The sequence below is a fragment of the Lepisosteus oculatus genome, chromosome 28, assembly GCF_040954835.1.
Source record: "Lepisosteus oculatus isolate fLepOcu1 chromosome 28, fLepOcu1.hap2, whole genome shotgun sequence".
Taxonomy (NCBI): domain Eukaryota; kingdom Metazoa; phylum Chordata; class Actinopteri; order Semionotiformes; family Lepisosteidae; genus Lepisosteus; species Lepisosteus oculatus.
The window spans coordinates 6591168-6615128 of NC_090723.1; the positions used below are offsets into that span (position 1 = coordinate 6591168).

The following is a 23961-nucleotide window of genomic DNA, read 5'->3' on the forward strand; positions in this document are numbered from 1 at the left end:
ATTGTCTTCGTCATTTTCCCCAGGTCTGTGGGAGTCTCTTGCATTGCTGTGCTACAAACCCAGAGAGGCGCCGTTGGTAAAGAGGTAGGACTGGCATTCCTAAATGAGTCTGAGGTGTATCGCTCTCAGTTGGACCCAGCCCGGCTGGGGATGTTTTATATCCTTTTAAGGCAGAGCATGAAAAGAGGGAAATACTCCAATACAGGAGACAGGAGGAAACGTGTGCTGAGTGCTACCGTTGGTGAACTGTTCTTTCTTAGAAAGGGTTAAGTCAGGGGGACCTACAGTCCACAGACTCAGCCCTGGCACCACTGAGCAGGCTGCACGGAGGAGTGGAGCTCAAACTTCTCCATCTGCAGTCCCGACATGATCTAGCCATAAGCTTAGTGTCGGCTTCGAAAGCCTCAGAATCCTTCGAAGGACCGTGTTCAAGGCCGTTAAAGTGACAAGAGTGTCAGTACGAGAGGAGGCAGATTGCTGTAGAGCACAACATTCTGTTTTCTGCTTCTCTCGGGATCAAACGTCCGGCAGGTATAGTAGGTCTCCTTGAATCCTCAGCTCATTTATCCGTGATCTGGAGCCCTTGCCGATGCCTCGGGGGATGGGACTGTCCTCTGAAACCGACCTCGATATATCGTTTGTCTTGCAGAGAGCCAGGTGGACGCATCTATGTGGTCCCTCCTCTCCCCTTTCTCTCCGTCTTGGCGAGAGAGCCGGACTGCAAACTATCGGGGAGCGGAAAATCACAAAGGGCGCCGTCGGTGGAGCAGCACCCGGATCTGGTGGTCGGCATGGAAGGCCAAGACCTGCGGTTAGGTCCCTCATCGTCCAAACGCGGTGCGACAACGGAGTTACAGGCGGAGGGAGAGCCCACTGGCAGTGCCCTGGAAAACATGCTCTCCGAAGGGATGGAGTGCAAGCCAGGAGTCGGGAGGCGTTATCCGGAAAGCGAGTGTTCCGATGACGTTGCCGGTGGAAAAGGTGTGGTCGTACTAGTGCAGGGATCTGACCCTGACCGGGACGGGAGCTGTTCCAGGGAAGCAAGAAAGGAAGAGGGCTCTTGCAGTATTCCCATGGGGCTGGACAATGTCCAGGAGGGAAGGGATTCCGATGGTATTGCTGAGAGGGAGGGTGCTGAGGACAATGTTGCAAGGAGAGATGACTACCCCAGTGTTGGAGAGAGGGGGGGGGCCATGGATGTCACAGAGGAAGCAGGTTGCGATGGCAACACGGAGAAAACGGGGATGGAGGACGTCACGCAGACACGTGCTGAAAAACCAGATGAGGAGAGCAAGTCGGGGGAAGACCAAATGAGTGAGATCTTCACACTGCCACGGAAAGAAGATCATCATCACGTTACGGAGGCAGATTCTGCGGTAGAGGTAGATGATCATCTGAATGTAGAGTGAATGAGAGAGGCTTGAGAGAAGCTTTTTAAAGTTCTTTTTTCCCCTATATTAAATAAAAATAAGCTGAGGACGTGTGAATTTGTAAAATCAAACTTAGTTTTCCTTTACATGAAGATTTTAGATTCAAGAATATCACTTTCAGACTGTTTTGCACAAAATGTATGCTGAAAGTTTTAATGAAATATTTGAGATGCACCAATAGTTGGATACATTGTGATCTGGAGCGATGTGTCACTATGGACAAGAACTGTCCGGACTGCCTTTTGCTGATGTTTTTAGAATGGGTGTTTTGTTGTCGTTTTCCTTGTAATAACCAGGATTTACCATCAACACTGAATGTGCCTGATGAATCCTGGAGCTTTGCAGAGCTCCTGTCCCTGCCCTGGGACACAGGCGCAGCAGCAGAGTCCACAGTCTTGGACAGCGCGGTCCACCTGAATGTTCCTGGAACAGTGGCAGCTCTAAGTGGCCAGAAGGGGGCAGCACAGAATCACAGAGCCGGGAGAGCCCCCATGGTACAGCAAGAGGAAACAGGGGGAAGGACAGGGGGTGGAGCTTGGACACAGCTGACCGACGAACAGGTCAAAGGTGAAATACTGCCGTTTTTTCAATCTAATATGGGACTGCACAAATATTTTAACTTGATCACAAAATTCCACCAAGCACTACTTTAATTGTACATTGGGATTGAATTGTGTTATCATAGCATCCTAAATATTCATAGAAACTCTGAACAAGTTGAAGTTGATTGGTAATAGACAGTGGTTTGGGATTTGTGCTGCCATTGTTTTTCCTGAATCCAGGTATTTCCATAATAGCTTGAATTGGTTTTATATCAGGACCTGTGGTGACCAATTCAAGCATTTCTAAAGGTAAAGCGTCTGGTTTAACTTCCCTTTTCACTACCTCTGTTTTTTCTGTTGCGGGTTTATAATTTTAAAACCAGCCACCAGTTTTGCGCTATACTGTGTAGTGTCTATTCTCTCTGCCCCCGTTCACTATGTCCGGTGGCAGTTTTAACACATCCTGCCAGCAGAGAGGACCACCGCTGGCCTAGATCACTGACTAGGTCTCCGTTTTCACTCGACTGCTGGATCCAGAAGGGCTAAGTGACAGATTGCCGTAGATCAGGAATGAACCCCGAAAAACCCGAGTGAGCGACAGCAGGGCAGCGAGGAGACTGAGTGACGTCTGTGAGGATGGTGCTGGAATGTACTTCCTTCTCTGTGTGTCTGGCAGCTTTCCGCGAAGTCTTCGACCTGGCCTGCGGGCATCGTGGCAGGAGCATCGCCAGCCCTGGACTGAAGACCACACTGAGGGCGGTGGGCATCCGCCTGGGCACTGCCCAGCTGCGCCTGTCGTTGCAGAGGGCAGACTCTGATGGTGAGAGCCTCCTCCTGCCTGGCAGAAGTGGAACTGAGGAGCAATTCAAACAATCGGGCATGAGCAGACTTCCTCATTCCTTTCAGCTTCTGCTTTTCTGACTTCTCCTTCTTGAGTTTCTGCTCTTTGAACTGTTGCTACTTCCTCCTTCACCTTATTTTTTAAGACGCATGAAGAATAGACCTCAATTAAACGTTTGTGTTGGGTCGTGAAGAGTGTTCTTCTGCAAAGGAGTGCTCCTCATCCCACTCTCGATCTGGCTAGCCAGATAGCTTAAAATCCCCGAAGCTCACCAGACCACCCGATCCGACGGCTTTTATAATGAGGAATGATAAGAATGTGACCATTTGCCTGGGAAGTTTGTTTCGGACTCTCGCCTCCCTGTTCTCAATTTTTTAAACGCACTTCCGAGCACTTGTGTCCTCTGGTGTAGGCTTCACTGCTCATTCTTAAGAAATCTGTTAGGTTGATATTGTCGGTGTGCAAGAGACAAATACAGGAATGTCCTGTAGGAGCCAGACCAAGCTGAGATGAGGCATCCCAATGGTTATTTCAGCACCTCGGTTGTAGAATTCTCTCCAGGTTTGGCAGAGTGTTCTGACAGAGTAGGGATTAGCTAACCAAGACTCTTCCTCAGCTCTTGGTGAAAAGGTAACCCCCCGAGGCTACCCAGGATACCCGTGGGGTTGCAGTGCCACTCTGTTACTCAATGTGGCGCTAGCCCACCTGTCCTGCAAGGTGGAGACGGATGAGCAGCTCTCAGGGGTGGGAATGTTCATCTGCCTTTCCCTGTTCTCTCCAAGAGGGGTTAGAGGAGCCAAGTCTCAAAACAGATCAATAACAGCTGGCCATCCCTAAAGGGGAGGGCATGCAATAAAATAATTGGTCATCCTAAATAAGTAAAAAAGAGAAATCCACATGAAGCGATTTTTACTCTGAAGGAAGTTCTTCCCTGTCCTGCACTGATGCAGTTGGATGGGTTTCTTTCCTGTTTTAGGGGATGGAGAGGTTGGATTTGAAGACTTTTTGAAAGTCATGACTGACAGCAAGAGGATTTCCTGCTATCTCCAGAATAAAGGCAAGGACTCTTTGTGAGCTGAGGTGCAGATTTTGTTTTTGCTTTATTTGGCTGATGTGTTATTCAGAGTCACTTAGCAGCGTTACAGTGACCTGTTTTTTTTTCCGATTGTTTTTCCCTGTTTTTAGTCAATTATTTATGCCCGTGAACGCAGCTCGGTTTGCTGAAGTATTTGTAGTAAAGTACCTTACCTTGGGGTACAGCATGGAGCCCCCATTAGTGGTTTGATCCTGTGTCCCCCTTGGTCAGGAGACCAGAGTGTTAACCATTTTTCCATACTGCTGCCTTAATATTTTCTAAGTGTGACCGTGCCTTGACCTTAAGTTAAAAAAAAAAATTAGGGCCTATATCTTAAGCAAACATTGCGCTGGCTAAAAATATCTGTATTAGTTGAGTGGAATTCTCTGTGATGTCACTGTCGACACCCTTTCTGAATCCATGGAGATGAAGGAGTATTAATTAATGTGCAGTCAAATCACAAATTTTAATGATTGTTCACCCACCTCATTTGAAATCGGTCATTGCTGTAAGACTTGGCTGTCCAGCAGTGACTCCTGGACCAGACCGGCGAAGAATGAAGTGCTAGTTCAGCCCCCCCAGCATGCCCCCAGCTGCAGAGCCATTCTTCATTTGACAAACTGCAAGCAGTGCAACGTAACTGCAAGCCTGTAGGTGCCAGGAGTCACTGGAAAGCCGGGAGTAATCCCAGCCCTGCCATTTGCACACCATTGTCCGTGGAATCCTGGTCGCTGTCGGCTATTGGCAAGATCCTGGCTCGAACCCATGACACCTGCATCACAGAGCTCCACCTGCACCCAGAACTGATGTCCTCGCTGGTAGACCTACACAGGAGCCGAATATCATGAAATGGTTGTGTTTGAGTCCCCATGCTGCATTGCTCTTGCTTTTCTGATAAAACGCTGGAATAACCCCAGTGGGGTGTGATTCCTTGCTGCTTAAAGCAGATGTCAGAAATGGTTCCCAAGCTGTTATAGGTAGACCCTGCCACTCCATATCTCTGGATGACTTTTATTTTAAAACCAACCCATGATGACTCTTGATTACCGGCTCACGCTCCCTTTATTCCCCCCAGTACCTACCTTGCTGGTGCGATTCCGTGCCGGGCAGGATCTGGACACTGTGTTCTTCCACCTCCTGGCCAGGCTCCTAGAATCGGATGCTCTGTCCCCCAGGTCCACCAGAGAGATCGTCAGGTAAGCAGCAGTTTATCGGGAAAGATCAGAGAAGTGACGGTCCCATCTATCTCCCTTATAAAATATGCAAAACTGAAACCACCTGGGCTGTTTCGTCACTTAATTCTGATTCTTGTAGCATGGATGTCTCCTTTAAAAGCATCTGTGTATACAGTGCTATGGCACTGAGCATCATGGGCTAAATGTCCTCCTCTCGTTTTTCACCTTTCTTAATCCTCTCCTGTCCTCGAGCCATAAATAACCCTAAGAATGGTCTGTGTTTTTTTAATAGTATTGAACTTGACAATGCCTTTCGGTGCTTCAGCCTCTCAGCTGAAGCCACACATCTGAAGTTCAGAATCTGAACAGAACTTTGAAATGCAGATCTAGTGCTGACCTCACTGTGACCCTCTGATATTTGACAATGCAATTACATTTTCTTTGATACTATATAGTAAAAATGGCATATTTTTTAGAAACGTTTTTTTTAAATTCCTCAGTATGGCATTTATATTGTTGGGTGTGGGAGTTCAACTGGTACCTCCTGCTTATTTCCAGAGTCTTGCTTGCGGGTGTACTACTGTAATCCGTCACCTTCTTCCCGGTTTCCCAGCCGGTCTCTGTTTGGATGGAATTCCATCCTTTCTAGAGACGACGTGTTTCCTGCAGGTACTACCACAGGAGGTGTCCCCGGCGGGGGGGGAGGAGTGGGCGTGGGGCGCAGGCTGGAGCTGGCGCCGGTCTGCTGGGCCTGAGTCCGTCCCGGCTGCGGGCTTTCCTCGAGCCCAAAGGTGAGTGGGACCCGGGCGGCAACGTTTCATGGGGAGCGCACCCCAAAAACGCACCCTGAAAACAAAAATAGTCCTGTTAGATAACCCCACCTTTTGTACTTCAAAATACTTTTCTTTTTTTTTTAATTGTCCACATTGCTGCGAACAAGCTTTCATCGGGACAAACATACTTGGCTTAACACAGAGGTTTGCCGCCACCTGAGGGGCTGCTAGCTTCAGTCCAGGGCCTCGCTGTCCAAGAGAATTCGTCGGCTGGCGTTTTTCCGAAACTGTCCCTGTTTCACTACGCCAAGCCGGCTTTCACCTCCAACTGGCTTGTTTTAAAATGCCAAACTGCTTGGCCATGGCAGGAGTCAGAATGAGGCAGAAGTACGGAAGTGAACAAGATTGTGTTGCTGTCCCTCAGCTCTTACTTACAGGGAGGGTGTGAGAAAGGTGTCCTGTTTCTGATTTTTCTCTGGATGGCGGACGTGTGCATGGTACGCGTGCGGGCTCTCGTGGCAGCTGTGTTTGTGATGAGTCCTGTCCCACCACTATTCCTCCCTGCCACTGCAGCACATGCCTGGACATGTCAGGGTCACGGAGTGATTTGGTCTGATCTGGGTGTTTCCCCATACTGTTCTGAAGAGCGGCGCTGAAACGATCGCGAAAAGTTAGACGCGCGCCGATCCTGCATGCCTGTCGTTCCTGAGGTGGAGCGCAATCGCTCTTCCTGAAAAGACACGAACGTTCCAGAGGATGTGGCCTTGTGGCCTCCCGCCCAGATGCAAGCAATCTAATTATAGAGCCGTTTGGAATCTGCTCCGTAAAGAAAACAACAGAGTACTGACCTCTGCACATAGCGAGATGGCCTGTAATACGGTTTTTGTTTCTCTGTTTGATTGGCAGCGGAACAGAAGGTCGCCTCAGGATCATGTTCAATTGCCCCTTTTGTACGAGAACCATGTGCTTTGCGTTCCTAAATGTCAGGAGTTGCGTGTTCACATTTTAAAAATCATTTGAGATTGTCCTTGAGAGACCACAGTGCTGACAAGTCAGCAGAGGTGTTTAATTCTGTACTATACTGACAGGGATATATAAGCCACTCAAACAAGTGTGTTTGCACTGCAGCTAGAGGAAGAGATGCCCAGTGTCCTCAGTGTGGTGAAGCACTCTGTGTTGTAATAAGGACAACAATTGTGTTGTGAATAGTGTTTAAGTGACTTTGATCAAGTCAGGACAAGTTATGTTAAAATTATATATATATATGGATTGAAAAGACCTCGTGTAGGAAACATTTGCAGTTCTGATTCATGTCTTAAACACAGGTGAGAGGATCTTAATATTGTTAGCAGGTAAAATCTTGAGAAGTGTTGACAAAATGTTGATAAAGCTAACCCAGATAACAATTTCAGGACAAAGAGTAAAACATGGACCTGCCCACACAAATACATAGGCAGACTGAGCACAAGAGACAATTCTTTGCACAAAGAGTGGTGGGGATCTTGAACAAACTAGCCTGCCGTGTTGTTGATGTAGATGTCCTATGTTCACCAGTTGTCTGGATGGGACCTTCAGATTAGTGAGCTACAGGCCACCAAATTAGCAGCTGCCTCAGTTGTGACACTGTTTATGTTGTAACTTGAGTGTTCTGTGAGCTGTGGACGGCCAGGATCTTTTTCGGCCTGAGAAGCTGAGCTGGCGTGGACAAGGACGGTGGCGATTGTGGGGAAACCTAATCGTTCTTCATTTCTGACAGCGATGGAAACGGTGAAATCTTCATATTTCCGCCCTCAGTGTTCCCAGTAAACGTAGATCCCTCCCCGAAGGAGCTCCAGTAGATTGCTACACCTTTTCTGAAGGGGTAAATGAGATGAAAGCAAAATTGTTGCAGGCTGTTGCATTGGCTCTGCCTTGGGCAGCTTGACGATCTGAGTCATCCTGTCTTCCCTTGCAGATGCTGAGGGTGTGAGAGAGAAGAGGAAATCGCCGCCCAGGCAGAGGAGGGTGAGTGGGGTCGAACCCAAGTCAGCATTCCGGGGCTCCGCTGGTGGGGTTCCCCTTTGCCTACATGTCACAGCTGTAGAATGGGTCCACGAGCCCAGATTTTGACCGATACATGGGCTTGATTTTCTTTACACGGGCCCAGCAGCCACGCCTCTCTCGGAACAAGACCCCTTGCACGTTTTACCAGCCTGCTCTGCTGTGATAATGATGTGAGGACCTGAGAACCACACCTCCCCGGCCTCTCGCTTCATTGCGAAAATGTAACAGACCTCGTAAAATAATAATAGAAAATGCAGGGCAACAAAAACCGAAACGGATGTCTTTTCCGGGCGTAGGAGGGAGGGAGAAGGGAGAGCACATGTGCTTTTTGGGTGGCGTAACCTGGGCTGTTTTCACTTTCATGCTGCGCAGCTGGAGGTGCAGATGTGTGGGTCTAGGAACTGCAAGGAAGCCCACCGCTGCTTTCCTGTCAGCCCAGTGGACAGGGGTGCGACTGGAGAGGTGCAGGGGTCAGAGGGACCCAAGTGATCCAGAGCAGAAAAAAAAACGTGTGTTCTCCCAGCACTGCTCCTGTGGGGATCGGTGTTGTGAAAGATCCCCACTGTGGGTGATATGGCTTTAGGAGGTTTTCACATGTAACAACATAAGGTGGCAGCTTGTATTTTTTTTTAAGGGTCTGGGTCTGTTTTAAAGATCTGGGAGGCTTCCTGGCTTTGTTTTGAACGTTTTTAGCCATTGCTTATAAAACACAGAACTTTCTTAAAGAGGAGGAGCTTATCTCCACCTCATTCAGTAATAGAGAAGAACAGCTTCAGGGATGCCTACTCTGCCAGCAAACACAATTAAACCCCAACAACCAAAGTCCTGCTCCTGCACTGAGAAATTATTATACAGAAGCGAACCCTGTAATTAAATCCATGTAAGAATGCACCCTTTTTCGATTAATCGATTAATAAGTGAACCGATCAGTGAACACAGGCGAGATCATTCACACAGAGAAGATTTGACAAGTGTCTTTGAAGTGTATGGTTAGCGTCCTCTAGTGGCCTGCCTTTTGTTCGCTACAGTGTTTCTATGACAACCTGCCAGGGTCTTCACTGTGTATATGTGATGTCCAATCGTAGGTGCTGGCAAAGCTGCTGCTAAAATAAATCGGAGCTCCACTCAGAATTGCATACACAGAATAAGTGTGACACATTTTTCTACCATACAACAGGAAGTAGGTGTGCATTTGGAGCTTAAAAGGGCAGCATGCTCATTGCAGATAGTGAAACCCACTTGTGCATCTCAGGATTGTGACGTGTCTTCACTCTGTTATTTATACAGTAAGTAGAGGAAAAAAAGCATCCGGAAATCTAGAGTTCTGGTAGATGTTTTATGAACGTGGTCCTGGGCTTGAGACAATACAATGCCATGATAGTCAGCTGTACCACTGGACAGCTCTGGAGTCCCGAGTTCGACTCCAGTCGTGGGTCTCCCGTCTGTGTGGAGTTTGCATGTTCTCCCTGGGTTGACCTGGGTTTTTCCCAGACCTTGTTTCCTTAATCGGTGTTGAATGGTGGATTTGCACCCTATGCTTCCAGCTGGCTGCCGCCTGGGGTCAGGGCTTTAGAGAAAGTGCCCAGTCCGGCTCTCCCTGCAGCCCCTCTCGGCTGTGTCTGTCTCTGCAGAGGCCGGCCACCCACATGAGCTCTGAGACCAAGCTGCTGACGACCCCGGTGCAAATCAGCCTCCGCCTGTCCAGCAAGCGCAGGGGCGAGATGACCTACGACCATGTGGCCATGGTCCGGAAAGAGGTGATCGCTGACTTGTGCAGGTTCACTGCGTCACGTTCACAAGAGCGCAGCGTGTGAACGGGAGAGAGCTCCGGCATCCGGTCAACATGATTATTGAGTACTTTCAGGCTGATAGGCGTGCTGAATACACCAGGAATGCACCATAGCAGCTGGGTTTTAAAAACACGGTCAGTAGGGTTGGTTATGCACCTGATATTTCTGTGAAAAGGAAAAATGAATTATAATTATATGGGAACAAGTAATAGGTTTGAAAAGAGAAGAAAGAAAAAGCAGCTTCAGGTGTGAAGAAGGCTCCATAGCCAAAACGTTGCGTCTTCTTTCTTCTCTTTTCAGCTTAGAATAAACCTATTACTTGTTCCTTTGCAGCCTATGCATGCTGACGCAGCTCCCCACCTGATCTACTTCTAATTATAAATAAATATGATGCATTTATATATCATAGATACTAATTCTATACAATACAATGTAATATTGCAATAATGAAATATTGTATTTAAAGACATTTTCATTCACTTCTTAAGAACAAGGAAAAGCTTCAACCTATACAGTGAAACAAATAATGAATTCAGTTTGGTAATTTAGGCTCAAATTGTAACAGAAACCCTCTGGATCTCCATGACTGGAGTTAAGCACCCTGTGAAAGGCAAATCCTGTTATGTACCAAACTGAATGGTTCCACAATCAAGACTGAGGCACTTCTTCATACAGAAAGTGGTGGAAATGTAGAATAATGTAGCTGGTGTTAAGCTGGCACATACGCGGAGATTCGCACGAGACCCTCGGGTCAGTCTGGCCTTCTGTCGTTTGTGACCTTTCTGTTATCATGTCTGGGATGTGCTCCAGATTCTTCCTCTCCCGGATACTGCTATTCTCTAGGATATACTTCCTAGGATTGGATCTCTGTTGTGTGCTCTGTCCTCAGCAGACCCATGCAGGGCCTCCCCTGTCTCAGGGCCTCCACTGCGTGTGTCTCTTTAAGGTGAAGGAGGGCACAGAGCTGTACCTCAGACAGCTGTTCCAGAGCAAACAGAGGGACGCCTGGAACTTCTGGCTCACGATCAATGCCCGCTACTTCCAGGAGAGGGAACCAGAGCACATCTGGAGAGCTCAGCAGCCTTCCACAGCTGGAGCCAGGCTGGCTGGGGACTCGGTCCCGGATCAGTACCTTAAAATAATGTAGGTGTATTCAAGCTGGCTATGGAAATATCTCTGCGCCCAATTCTGGCAGCTGCCAATTCTACATGACACGTATGATGAAGACTATGTGGAGTGAATTAAATCTGTGTCAGATAATGCAGTATGTTGGGCTTTTATTTTGTGTGAAAAGCAAGCTGTTGAAAGTTATTTTATGTCGCCAAAACCTGTAAATTATAATGACCAGGAAAGGAAGGAAGGAAGGAAACTCGAAGCAAGCATGGACCAGTGTTATCCCCTTGTGTCTTAACGATTACAGTTATCCCAGGGTTCTGTATCTTTTATAACGGGGCACTGAATCCGAAACACTTCGAACCTGGATAGCTTTGAATGCTCCCACAGCCAGGAGTCTGGCCTTCTGGTGTGAAGGAACCTATGCCTCTTAAGAGTTAACAATTAGGTTTTCAAGAACTGTTTTAGTGTTTTGTACTCTCCCAGCTGGCTGAGGTTTCTCCAGCTTGATCGTGTGGTTTCCTAAGGAAAGTGTCTCACAGGCATGTTGGAATTCTCTGATATCCGGGGAATGGCATTGTGTGGCTCTGAATCGGGTGCCTGTGAGCATCGACCATCAAATCAGATGAAGGTGTTTGGTTTGGAACATACAGTACTCCAGAGCTGCTTGTTCCTGGTGTGCTGCTCTAAACTGGTCTGATGTTCTTCTGGGAGACAGGTGACTTTAACTTTGAGTGGTATTGGATGTACAGTAATAGGACCCCAGCAGGTTCAAATGTTTACACTTAAGCATGAAGAAGATTTGTATAGCCCAAGTTCTTTCAGGTTTCTAGTGTGCATATATATTGCTATATATTCTCTTTATATGGTTACTGCAGCCTCAGAGCTTGATGATAGATATTCAAACCTATTATATTGGAGGCTAGAATGGGTGTATTTAGTGGAAATACTAGCGGGCCAACCTGAAACTACCACCCAGAAATATCTGTGGGAACTTGAATTACATGTTTAAAATGTTGAACTGCAAAGTGAAAAGTAGAGAGATTGATCTGTTTGTGGGAAACACTATTTGTTCTGCAGATGATCAAGCCACCGAATGTCATCTGTTTTACATAGTCAAACACAACACTCTTTGCTGCTGTTATTTTTTATTTGCTTAGTAGATTACCATGTGATATATTTACGTAAGTTCCGGTTAATTAAATGGCAAAGAAACAAAGAGACCCTGATTGTACCAACAAAGATGAAGATCGCCACCTTACAGTGTATCTAGGTGCACTCACTGGCCAGAATATTAGGAACCCCCATTGCATGATGATGATTTGTGCACAAAGCAAGAGCAGTGCCAACCCCGTCCTCCTCCAGGATCAACAAGAGCTGGGCTTGCGATGAGAGGGATGGAAAACGGGACTGAACTGCACAAGGCGCTGCCTAGTTCTGCTGTTTCCCAATCGGACAACAGAGGTCCGAGGTTTGTCCCGAGATGGGGAAAGGCGATGGGACAGACCTCGGCTCGGCCACATCTGCTGTGTGATTCTGGCCAGGGAGTGCAGCTCCGTTTCAGATTCTGAGACCCACTACCACAGCCCCCAGCCCCTCCGAATGGTGGCCCCTCAGGCATTCGCTTTCTCCGGCAGGGCATGCAGCAGGTATCCCCCGAAGTATATGGTGTGGTAGGGAACGTCTGACCAGGAGTGTCCGACTTCCTGTGTCACCCAGACGTGGCTGCCCTTGCGCAGCTCCAGCAGGGCCATGACCAGGTTGCCCGTGGTGTTGGCCGGCAGGTCCATGTGGCTGATCAGCACCTTCTGCCCGTCCTTCACCAGCCACAGGTTCGTGGCCTCCCTGCGGCCGAAGTTGGTGGAGAAGAAGAGCTGGTAGACGCCCGTGACGGGGCAGGCGAAGATGCCGGTCACGCTGTTGTAGGCGTTGCCGATGTTCACGAACTCGTGGCTGAACTTGATGACGTCCACGGCGCCGGTCACGGGTTTGGGGTAGGAGAAGAAGAAGTAGACAGGCGGGGCAGCTGTAATAAGAGGCAGCGAGGGTCATGGGAAAGGAAAGGATGACGACTTCGGATGCACTCCTGAAAATTGCTGTTCATTCAAACTTGAGGAAATCAGGCCCTTCAGGGAGGGACTGCGTCCATCTGAGATAACCTTCCAAGGATACTGTGAAGGTTCTGTATCTGTACAATTTCACCTTAATAATATTTGACTTTAAAGTAACGGCTGTGCTTGTCTACCTTACCTGAGCTGCAGGTGGAGCCTGCTGCATTCTGGTGGAGGTTGTTGTAGTATGCGCTGTCAATCTGCTGAAACAAACACATCCCTGTCATTGAGTAAGTAGCAGTTGGCAGAAACCGTTTTGACCCGACAGTCACGAGACAGAGGTCAAAACAATGGGCTGTATTAACAATCCACAGGAGTGGGTTTTGCACAGCGTGTGAGAAGTGAAAGGCGGCCGACCCAGCCCACCCACCTGACCGCTGAGCTGCTTTTTCATCCCCTCCAGCTCCGACTCCAGGTGCTCCACTTTCTTTGTCAGTTCCTGCATGCAGACACGGGTGGGGGGAGATCGGGATAAAAACACTCAAACTCAGCAGTTCTAGTGATAGTGGTCCTGTCCCTTCCTCCTGCCAACAAAGTCTGCCTGAACCCATTAATCTTCTATTGTCTGGTGTTCCGTAGAGATACTAGATAAGAAATAAGTCAAGCGAGCAAAATTACTACAAATAAGTCAAGCAAGCTGGGCCAAATGCCTTCCTGTTGCTCAACAGTGCTTGTAAGCAGTTATGCAGTTAGCAGGGTGGGTAGTTTGTTCTGGAGGCATCCATGTCTCAGTGAAGATTGACATCCTACTTTCTGCCCCAAATGCATGTCCTTTCCTTGTGTGCTTGTGGGGGTCCACTTGATTAGAATAGAAAAACTGCTATAAATGAGAGGAGGCCGGTAGACCCCTCTAGCCTGTTTGGTAGTTCATAGTCAATTGATCCTGGGGAAGCCTGCACAGCCTGTTCCATTCTCCCACAACCCTTTGTATAAAGAAGTGCCTCGTCTTCTCAGATTTACATGTACATCTGCATTGTTTCCACTTCTGTCTTTTAGTTCATGTTTCACAGCTGACTCCTGACTGATAAGTTGTTCTTTGTACGATAGCATTATGCTCCCTACTGATACTGTACAGTTTGAAAACTTTAAGCATGGAAGCGATGCCTACCACTATTTTGGTTTCCTCCATCAGAGTCTCTCTGGTGGAGGACAGAAGCAGCACCCCCATCAAGGCCATTTGAGCTAATGACAGCATCTGCAAAAAATAAGAAGGACAGATTGGAAAAGCAGAGTATGAGATAGCTGATCCATTTAACACCAAAACTAGGAAGCTTTCATATCCCGAAGTTGATCTAAGGTGTAGACAGTGAGGCATTTAATCATCTATGAACCAAGAACCATTTAACCAAGCCTATGAAGGTAACAATCACTGAAAGAAAACGCATGTAAATACCACTCAAAACTGGCTTTCTCATAAAAAAAGATGCAGTGAAGAATAATGAGGGAGGGAACAAATCACTGAACGCCAGTGGTTGGAGATATTCTTGAAACTACTGTAACCATTTCTTGCAGTCACTTGCAATTGCTGGGATTTTTTAAAAATTGATTTAAAATGAATTAATCCATAAAACTTCCAAACCCCTTATCCAGTACAGGGTTGCAGTGGGGAGGCAGAGCCTAGCCCAGCAAGCAATGGGCACAAGGCGAGATGCACCCTGGACAGGACCCTGGTCCACCTCGGGGCACACAGACACGCACCAGGGGCAATTTTCCCAGAAGCCAATTATCCCATCATGCCTTTGCACCCGGAGCAAACAAACACAAACAGCACTCCAGGTCTGGAATTGAACCCAGGGTCCCAGCGCTCTGAGGCACCAATGCTAGCCACTGTGCCACCCTTAATTATTCTTTTTAAAATGAATGGGTACTTTTTTACTGAATAGTATTCTTCTGCTGATCAACCATGAACTTTCACACACAGTGCACCATTCTTGCAAGCAGTTAAATCTCAAAGCACAGCACTAAAATAAATTTAAATCACAAAACTGGAAGAAGATACCTTGCATTAAAGCATTAATTAAAAGTCCTAGTGCTCTTCCACAAAGTGCCAGTGGTTTAATAGTGCTTCTTACCTTCCCTGACGCTGGAGTGTCTCCGACACTGACGAACGCTGAAAGTGAGCAAGCTGGAGGTCTGCAGTGAGTGATCTTCAAGCTGGCCCTCCCTGCTCCACCCCAACAGGAAGGGTGGGCACAGAGTGGACCCACCCACACCCATCAGCTGTGCTTCAGGAGTATGTGCCTTGATCTCACAGTAAAGGTCACCCTGTTCTTTTAGAAAAGTTGTATGAAAAGCTTTGGATCCACATGGTGGTTTGTTCCAGCACAGGGGTAGATACACCGTGCTCTTGGGGTGTTCAACCACAGGGGTAGATACACTGTGCTCTTGGGGTATTCCAGCACAGGGGTAGATACACTGTGCTCTTGGGGTGTTCCAGCACAGGGGTAGATACACCGTGCTGATGTTGGGGTGTTCCAGCACAGGGGTAGATACACCGGCTGATGTTGGGGTGTTCCAGCACAGGGGTAGATACACTGTGCTGATGTTGGGGTGTTCGAGCACAGGGGTACATACACTGTGCCGATGTTGGGGTGTTCCAGCACAGGGGTAGATACACTGTGCAATAGCAGCACACTGCTGTAAGTCTGAAATGCTGGTATGAATTTTGTGAAGGATCTGATGGATCTGAAGACTTGGGTTATTACTGTAATGAGATACTGTTGGTTCTAATAGTTACTGTCAGCAATACACAGCCTTCTTACAGTGCAATTTCTCAGAACTGTTCTTACTGATAATGCCAGTTTTAGTGTCCTTTTTCATAAAATATCCATCTGCAATTATTTCTTACCCTCTGCGATCTCGACGTTGATGAAAGTTAACTTTTAAAGTTAACAAGTGGTTAACACTTTTTGCTGTTAATGAAAGGTTAAGTAAAGGCAGATCAGCTTATGATAAGGAACATTAAATCAACACGGATGTTCGATACAGTAGGCTTGCATTATACTGAAAATCATTAAAGAGCTAGTGTTTCCTTTACACACCGAGTGTGTACCAGTGATGGACACTCAATTTCCATACGCTACAGTATTATCCAGGAACTGTCACGAACTTAGACGAGATGATTGAGTGGAAAATGATACCAGTATTCAAAATCCTCAAAGTTACAGAAAAATTCAACACAGCAAATGTCTTTAGAATCAGCAGAGAGACAAAGAAGGCAAGCGTTAATTCTGCATTTAAAAATAAGTGCATCTAAAACCTAGAACAGGAGGTGCTTCTTCACACAAAGAGATGTTGGAGTATGGAACACAGCTCCCAGTCAAGTTTGCGGTCCTGATATCCTGGTTTCTTTGTATCCAATCTTTTTTTCTTATACAATAGGACATTTTACTAGGACAACATGAGTAAAATACCTTGCATAAGGGTACCAAAACATCATCCCGCCTGGGACTTGATCCTTTAACCATCCTGTCCATAAGATAATAAAAGGATGATATCATATCTTACAAGGACACTGTAAATTAGGGCAAAATGATTTGTTAGATTTTCCATGCCACTCTTCTTTTAAAATGACTATTTGCTTTATTCATATTCAGGTCCTTGGGGATTCTTACAAATTCATGTAGCTGCCAAGGTGCTCCAGTCAAGGGGACCTATTGAGTTCCGCCATGGCAGGTCTCTCTTACCTCTCCTCTCTTTCTGCGATTTTGGAGATGGAGAATATTCTTTGTTGATGGTGATGTAATCACTTCATGCTCATCTGACGTATTCAGATCTGGGATCTGGAGCTTCCCGATGTCTCCAGAGCGTGTTGCGATGGCAGCGCTGTTGCAGTCCTGCAGTAGGAGCTGCATTTTAAAGGCCTTTTGTTCATTTTGTTCTGCAGAAAAGTATTTAAACTGCGTTAGAAGCACAGCAGACGGTATGACTTCACCAACCCCATATCTGCAGTCTGCCAGTTCCTCTCCTTGTCTCTTTCTTTCACCACAGTGACAGACTCCTGTTGGGCCAGAAATGGTCCAGACATTTGCACTGCGATGGTTCTGTGGTCCAGATCTGGCTCTGGACGGGCGCGGATTCACAGTTTACCCTTTTCTCAGGAATTGTCGAGAAAACCCGGTAAATCCTTCCATTCTAACAATTTATGTTTTCACCAATGAAATGAGAACGCATAAAGAAGTCTTGTGTGTAAAATCGTGTTCATGCTCAGATTCGTAAGACTGAAGCCCTCATTTCATACTTTCACGTTTATAGCTAATAATTGGTTCTCTAGTTGTAAGACATGGTTTGAAGTGCAGCATCATTAGTGAATGTCAGGAATAAATGCAACAGGAAAAAGAGGAAAGAGTAACAGCAGTGCAATCCTAATTAACTTCAGTTGTGGCTTTATGATGTCCATTTTAATACCCAGAACTGTGTACAGTAAGTGCAAAGCTAGGCCTATTGCAGGCACTGGTGTGATCGTGGACATAAATTATAGAGCCCCCTGTCTTCTTTCTACTGCGAGCATGGCCTAAACTAACCACAAGGTGTCAGCACAGCCTCACTATACAGCAGAGGACTGAAAATATCATCCGATTCGTCTGTTGAAACCACAGAGGAGTGGTGCTTAGGAATCCCAGGTCCCTGTGTGGCACTGCAGTGAGGCCTTCTGTAAAGTGGCACATGGCACCAAGCCTGACAGACCAGGTGCACTATGTGAACACCAACAGAGACTGCACATCCCTGAAACAGTCAGTCCAGGATTGTTTTGAATTCAGGGGGGGTCTTAGCAAATATTCAGAGGCTAGACAGCCCCTTATCAAAGTTGACCACAGTGACAGGACAGGACAGAGGAGAGGAACCAGGACTACACAGGACAGGAATCTGACTGACTGTCAGTTGAAGGGATCTATGTCATCCATTGCCTGAACCATAATACAGGATTAGAACTAACCCAGAACCTCTACGGTCTGGCAGGGAATATTACAGAATCAGAACTCAGACCTCCGGGGTCAGAAACCACTTTTATCCCCCGGCAGTACATCATGAATGACTAACAGATGAATGACAACTGGCTGACCACTAGATTTTCCACTGCTAGATTGAACAGACTGTTAAATGTTGAATTTGTTTGCACACCACACTGCTGTCCACTATCGTATGTTGTAAATTGTAGTGTTTTCTATACTGCATGTTGTATCATACACCTCATGTTGTATTGCAAGCTTTTTGCACTGCTCCCTTACTGTTTTTATTTACTCTCGCCTTCTCCTGGCTGTACACTGAGAGCAAAGTACTCAAGTACTTATATATGGCAAATAAACTTTATCCTTGAAGTAGTTTTCGCTGACCTGCCACTAGAGGGCGTTTGGGCCTCAATTGTCTGGTGATGGATTAAGTCATTAATTGGTTAATTGGTGCAAGGTGAGCGGCACATTCCCACACAGGTGTCAGCTTGTGTAGGTGTGGTATATAAAGGGTTCCATGGTGGGGTAGCTGAGCTTTGGGTTTGCCAGAGTAGGTTTCTGTTGTGTGAATGAAAATGTGACTTGAAATAAGTGCTTATTTAACAGCAATGTCCTCTCATTGTGAGAAGTCAATGTGTCCTTGTACTCAGGAGCACAAGCTATCTGAAGAGAGGCTGCTGTGTCAAACTGTCACATTTGGTGGCTCATCTAGGATGTGGACCTGGGATCTCTAACATCTTTGATTAATAATTTTAAGGAGGGTTTCTGTCCAGGAGCTCAGCTGTCAGGGATTGGAAAGGTGATGGGCAGCTGGCTCCCCTCAGGTGGTGATCTAGACTGACTGCCTGTCCCAGGTATGGTCTTGCATCATGTAGCTTTTCCATGGTGTTCCCCAGTTTATATTTGGGGTGGGGAACTCCAGGTCTGGAGGCCCTGAGCCTCTAGTCTAAATTGTATTGCTGATCTCAATTAAGTTATTGAGCTAATTTGCATGAGAATTGATTTAGGTCCTAAGCAGTGGCTGAGTGGTGGTTGTTGTTTAGGGTCCTGGGAGATGATGTGTGGGTTTGGGACAGTGCAGATCTTCCTCCTCTCTCTGCAACTCCTGAGTCTTGGCTTGATGTTTACATCTGTGCCTTTTTTTTTTTGAAGGTCAGAAATAGCTGGATCTTTTTTTTGTGAAAGACGAAGGTGCAAAACTACTGAGCTAGATCATACAGGTCTTATTTTTGTGTCTCTTGCATTACAAAAAAAAAACTGGAATTTACTTTTGATATGAAAGGGGTGAACAAATTTTGCCGCAGAGCTTTGGAAACCAACCTGGTTTGCATCCTCTGTTCACTTATCCTCAGACCTCTCCCAGTTCAGGAGTCCTATTCAAAGAACAAAAACGAATCAAATGTAGAAAGTGTGTTATTAACATCCTTGGGGAAGCCAGCAGTTTTACAAGAGTAAGTGATGCCAAAATTAAGCAGCTTGACCTGTACTACATGTGCTTTATTTTGGGGAGTCTCTACTGTTCAATCAAAGCAAAAACTGAACTGCTTCTTCCCTGAAGCTTTCACCCTGCTGAGCCGGAACACATGAGTGCTGGATGCAGTGTGTTAATGACTGTGAAGCTGTGCATGCCCTTTGGGTGAAGTGTACATGTATTATTGATTGTGCACTGAGATGCCACATCAAATACCTTGTATATTCAGCGTACTTGGCAAATAAAGTAATTCTGATTCTTTGAGCAGCAGATCCTGTGGCTGAGGAGTCTGGGTAGCTCTGCACCCCCTGTTCAAGAGACAGGAAGGTGACATGATGGCAGACCTGTCTGCTCCCTGCTGTTCTCGTGAGCCTGCTTGGGGCTCCAGCTGAAATGGACGAGCACAGTTCAACATCATAGTCCCGGCTAACAGCTGGTAGTTTTCTTTTATTCTAAACTAACCTGCATTGTAGGCGGTAAAGTTAAAGAAAGAACAAATTGCAATAAAGATTTTGCTGATGCTTTCCTCTGAGGCATCTAACATTTACACCCATTTAGACATCTGGGTATTTTACTGGGGTAAAAGTACTTTGCTCAGGGGTGCTACAGCAGTGTCACTCCTGAGATTTGAATATTCAATGATCAAGTTACAGACCAACACCATAAACTACTCCACACTGTTGCCGTAAAAAGGACCATGTTTTGAAGCTCCGTTCAGGACTTCAGACTTTATATCCCTCCAACAAGTGATTCCTGATTCCCTGTTGCTCCTGCAACAGCTGTTAACCAGTTGAATTGCCAGTAGTTATCTGCTTCAAAAGAAGGAAGGAGAAAGAGAAAATCTTAACAGGGGAATAGGACTTTATACGGGAAGAGGAGGCTTAAAACTCGGTTTTATTTTTAATTATTTTTTTCAAATGCTTATCTCGATGCTCTAATGCGCGGCACCCGGTATCACAGTGGTTTCCACACTGGGGAAAAAGCTCTTTGAATAAGAGCCTCGGTGTAACCTTCCTTGGTTATATTTACGGAGCGCTCGTCTGCGAACAATTACGGTACTCCGGGCGGGCTCTCTCCTCCTCCTTCTGCCCAGGTGAGGTGGGGCACTGACCGGGGTTACAGCACTGCGCGCCGGGAAAGCTCGGGTAGGAGAACTGTTCCTGTGGGAGAAAAAAGGAGAAAAAGCACAGAAAAGCCTAGACGAAGACATCAGAATTCATGGTACCGCACTTGGTTCGCACAATACTGACATTTCGGGTTTGTTGGGATACACTCTTGAAGACTGGACCCTTTACCGAAAACACGCTTTTAAGAAAAAAAAAAACTCTCTCTCACGGCTGTATTTATAGAGCGATAGTCCTCAAGGAAAGTTTTTACTTTCACTTAAACGTCCCTTGGCAGAATTGAGCCGGGTTTTTTTTTTTAATTTTTGCGGATTTTTAATCAGTTCGCGAACAGCACGATGAGTACAGACTTCTGTTTACGATTCTCGTGAATACCGGACAGGACAGAGCTAGTAATATTCATTTTTTTGCGGGCACTGAGGAATTCTATAGGCATTTTCTAAACACTTTTCTCTCGTAATTCGGGACCCCCAACCTTTAAAGCGGAATATTCGAGCGGATTCCTGAAGGACGGACCATGGCCGAGCACGAGAGTCTGGAGTTCGGGAAGGCGGACTTCTTGCTGCTGGACAGCGTGTCTCTGGAGGAGTTCATGGCCAACCTGAAACACAGGTGAGCTGGAGTCTCCTTTCGATTCGGAGTGTCACACGCCGAAACGTGTAGCGGTACCGGTACCCGGCTCTGGTTCAACGCGGTGGGGAGTTGGTTGGACTTGAGGACGGAGGATTGACTTGTCCTGATACAGCCGCCGCCGTTTTGAGGGATGTCCAGAGATCAGTGCGCGTAGCCTTTTTTTTTTATTTTTGCTTGACAGAGAAGATAAAATAAGGGTATACAGGATTAAAGAGAAGTAGAAGTGTTTTCCAGTCGTATGAGGGGAGTTCAATGGGAAAACACGGTCAACTGCAGTATTGTTGTTCAAAGACCGCCTCAACAATATTGGCAATATACAGATCATTTTGCGATGACTTTTAACATGTCCAGGTGTAAACATGTTCATTTTTAAAATGCCTTTCGGGGTTTTTGTGTGTCGGTTCTGATCAGAGGTGCAAGGCTTTGAAGAGGTGACGCGGCCTTTTGGCGGTGACCTCCGTCAGTCCCACCCAAACCCGGCCGCTACAGTACGTAGCCACCTGCAAGTTTGATTTTTTTTTTTAAACCCTTTCTACGATTTCCCATTCTCCGAGCACTCTTCGCCTTCGGCCGAGCTCGGATTGTTGTGATGACGCCCCGGAGTGCTGAGGGAGGACAGGGCTAAGGAAGGTGGCCGATGCTGTAGATGTGTGATGGACGCATCCTGCTGTACATCACACGCGTTAGTTCAGTGTACACAGCAAAGATGTGTGCTCTCTGGGTGCGCACTGGTGCTTTCTTACGATTGCACACAAAATATTCCTTTTGAGTGGAGGTAGTCCACTGAGGAATACTTAGATAATGCTCCTCAGTGGTGTCCGGTTTTCATAATGTAACAGATCACCTGTTTAATTGATCAGGATGGAATTGTTCAGTGAACAGAAAACCTGCCGAAAACCAGGGCTGGATACCCGTGGACTAGGTTTTTCAGTAAGGGGTGGGTGTTGTGTTTTGAGCCCTGCTCAAAAACTTTGTACCCCCAATCTTCCCACAGACCGACGTTTCCGTGAGGCTCAGTTCATATCAAATTTAGATAACAGCTAATAGAAATCTCAATGTTGCAAAGTCAGCAACATGGGCTTCCTAGTGGGGGGTAACTCTTCTCTCAAGTCGTGTGTGGAGGGTCATTTTGAAGATCACTTCAACAACTTTTTAACTTTTTAAATCTCAAACTGAAGTCTGATGTGGATGGATAAAAATGTGCAAAATCCCAATTGTGTGCACTTGTCTGGGTTGCAGCAGATGAATGGCTGTAAAGTGCTCCATCAACAAGCACTGCCCTTGACTACACCTGTTAAACCCACATCCTGTGTTCTCAGCCTGGAATTTGCTCCCTGTTTTAATGAAATTGTCATTCCTGTGATCTCCAGCTTGGAGTGGGGCTGGGGAGGAGCAAACAAGGAGCTGGGACCATGTGCATGATTTGATTAAAACCCTAAATCTGTTTTTAGTGTCTTTATACGTCAATTCAAGCAATTAAGGAGGTCTTTTTTTTTTTTGCCACAGTAGTTTAATCGCAGGTGTGTGTGTGTGTGTGCCGGCCATGAAGCAAGGCTTTGAGAGCTCCAGGTTCTGCAGTTGGATTTCAAATGCTTTGAGCTGCTCCCAGAAAAGGCAAAACATTCTATTCCTGCTGTCGCATCTCTCCTTGTGTGTGCCTTGGTCCTTCTTGTTTCCGTATCCCCAGAAAGCAGGTCTTGATTCTGTTGCTCGCTGGCTGTGGGAGGCAGGGGGGTGTGGATTGTCAGAGACCTGCACCCTCCTAACCTCCGTGTGTGGCAGCTGTGTGGAATGTCGTTGCCTGTGCTGAGGCCCCTGTATGAGCTAACGTAATGGTAACCACATTGGGCAGAAGAATGAGGAGGATAGGGGGCCTCATTCATCACCCAGCTGCTGTGTTTGGCATATCGTTTCAAACTCTATATACAGGACGTCCTGCCGCTGGCTGGAGTCTCAACATGCAGTTATTTTTTTAAAACGCTTCCCTGAGCTCAGTCGTGTTGCAGGCGTCCAGACGTATTATAAGCAGTTTTTGTCAATGAATCAATGTTGCATTTAGGTCTGCGAAACTGTCTTTGATCACGGGCATGGCATTTCATATGAAAACAGGACTAAAGTTTTCAAAATTAGGATTTTTGCCTGCTGATTTCCCCCCCCAGTATATATTTGCCTTGTTCAGAATCGCCCAATTTTCCGGACTCCTGTAAGTCCTGCTCTGCATGGGAGGGGTGAGACCTGCTGGCGAGCTTCTCTGACCCTGCTGCCTCTGGAGCCTCGCAGGGGCCTTACAGGAGAGTCGGTGCTGACGCAGCTCTCGCGTCACTGAAAGCCTGCGAGCTCCAGTAGGTCAGAGGAGCTGCTGTTCGTCTGAAAGCAAAAAGAGCCCTTTGCCTAATAATAATGCCCATGTTATCCTAGCAGGAGTTCTGCCAATTGGAGCGGCACAGTGGTTAACCTCGCTGCCTCACACTCCTGGGGCCCTGGGTTTAATTCTTGGGGTGCTAATGTTTGAGTAGGTTTCCTCCAGGTGCTCCAAATTCCTCCCAGGTTTTAAAGACATGCTGGTAGGTTAATTGACTGGTGTGAGTGTGTGCATGTCTGTGCAGCTGACTTGTGATGGCCTGCCTTGCTCTCCTTGCTTGCCAGAATAGGCTCCAGCAGGTACTTCATGATAGAGACATGCCCCGTGCTCCTGCCAGCAACACTGTGACCCCATCATCTGGGTCACATGGGTGTCACCTGTGCCTTGAGTTAGCTCCTTTTCTGGATGAGCCCCCTAGAACCGCCAAAACTGGACTAAGTAAAATCTGATGTGTTCATCCTGCACCAATCTGTGAAAATTGTATTGCCTGTTCCCCTGAATGCACATGGCACATCATCTATCCCACCTC

At 46.8% G+C, this 23961-nt stretch overlaps 2 protein-coding genes across 11 annotated transcripts in view; one reads left to right on the forward strand and one right to left on the reverse strand.

Moving 5' to 3' along the window:
- Positions 1-23961, forward strand: part of myo1d (myosin 1D) — a 92343-nt gene that overhangs the window by 935 nt on the left and 67447 nt on the right. For 3 of the 9 annotated variants that reach the window (XM_069185821.1, XM_069185822.1, XM_015362132.2), the window contains exons 2-11: positions 24-84; positions 650-1382; positions 1727-1997; positions 2649-2792; positions 3790-3870; positions 4964-5084; positions 5733-5854; positions 7791-7840; positions 9511-9636; positions 10562-10812. In XM_069185821.1, the coding sequence (XP_069041922.1) occupies positions 24-84; positions 650-1382; positions 1727-1997; positions 2649-2792; positions 3790-3870; positions 4964-5084; positions 5733-5854; positions 7791-7840; positions 9511-9636; positions 10562-10812 (1960 nt within the window). Of the gene's footprint in view, positions 1-23; positions 85-649; positions 1383-1726; positions 1998-2648; positions 2793-3789; positions 3871-4963; positions 5085-5732; positions 5855-7790; positions 7841-8018; positions 8101-9510; positions 9637-10561; positions 10813-16763; positions 17013-19913; positions 21050-23961 lie in introns of those variants that run through there. The other 6 variants (XM_015362133.2, XM_015362135.2, XM_069185823.1 and 3 more) reach the window with 6 other exon arrangements.
- Positions 11914-15122, reverse strand: LOC107079276 (multimerin-2-like). 2 transcript variants are annotated; one of them, XM_069185831.1, is made up of 5 exons: positions 14966-15122; positions 14002-14088; positions 13264-13332; positions 13033-13096; positions 11914-12808 (listed from the first exon to the last, which is right to left on the reverse strand). In XM_069185831.1, the coding sequence occupies exons 2-5, from the start codon at positions 14086-14088 to the stop codon at positions 12396-12398; spliced, it is 633 nt and encodes a 210-aa protein (XP_069041932.1). In that variant the 5' UTR covers positions 14966-15122; the 3' UTR covers positions 11914-12395. The 2 variants fall into 2 exon arrangements, with proteins under 2 accessions (XP_069041932.1, XP_015217629.1); XM_015362143.2 differs by having other exon boundaries at positions 13033-13093; positions 14966-15118.

Excerpts from the sequence above, each read along its gene's own strand:
- LOC107079276 (XM_069185831.1), bottom strand. The coding sequence starts at position 14,088 with ATGCTGTCATTAGCTCAAATGGCCTTGATGGGGGTGCTGCTTCTGTCC. Across the intron at positions 13,097-13,263 it reads AAAAGCAGCTCAGCGGTCAG|CAGATTGACAGCGCATACTA; the intron begins GTGGGTGGGCTG and ends TGTTTGTTTCAG. Across the intron at positions 12,809-13,032 it reads AGGCTCCACCTGCAGCTCAG|CTGCCCCGCCTGTCTACTTC; the intron begins GTAAGGTAGACA and ends CTCTTATTACAG.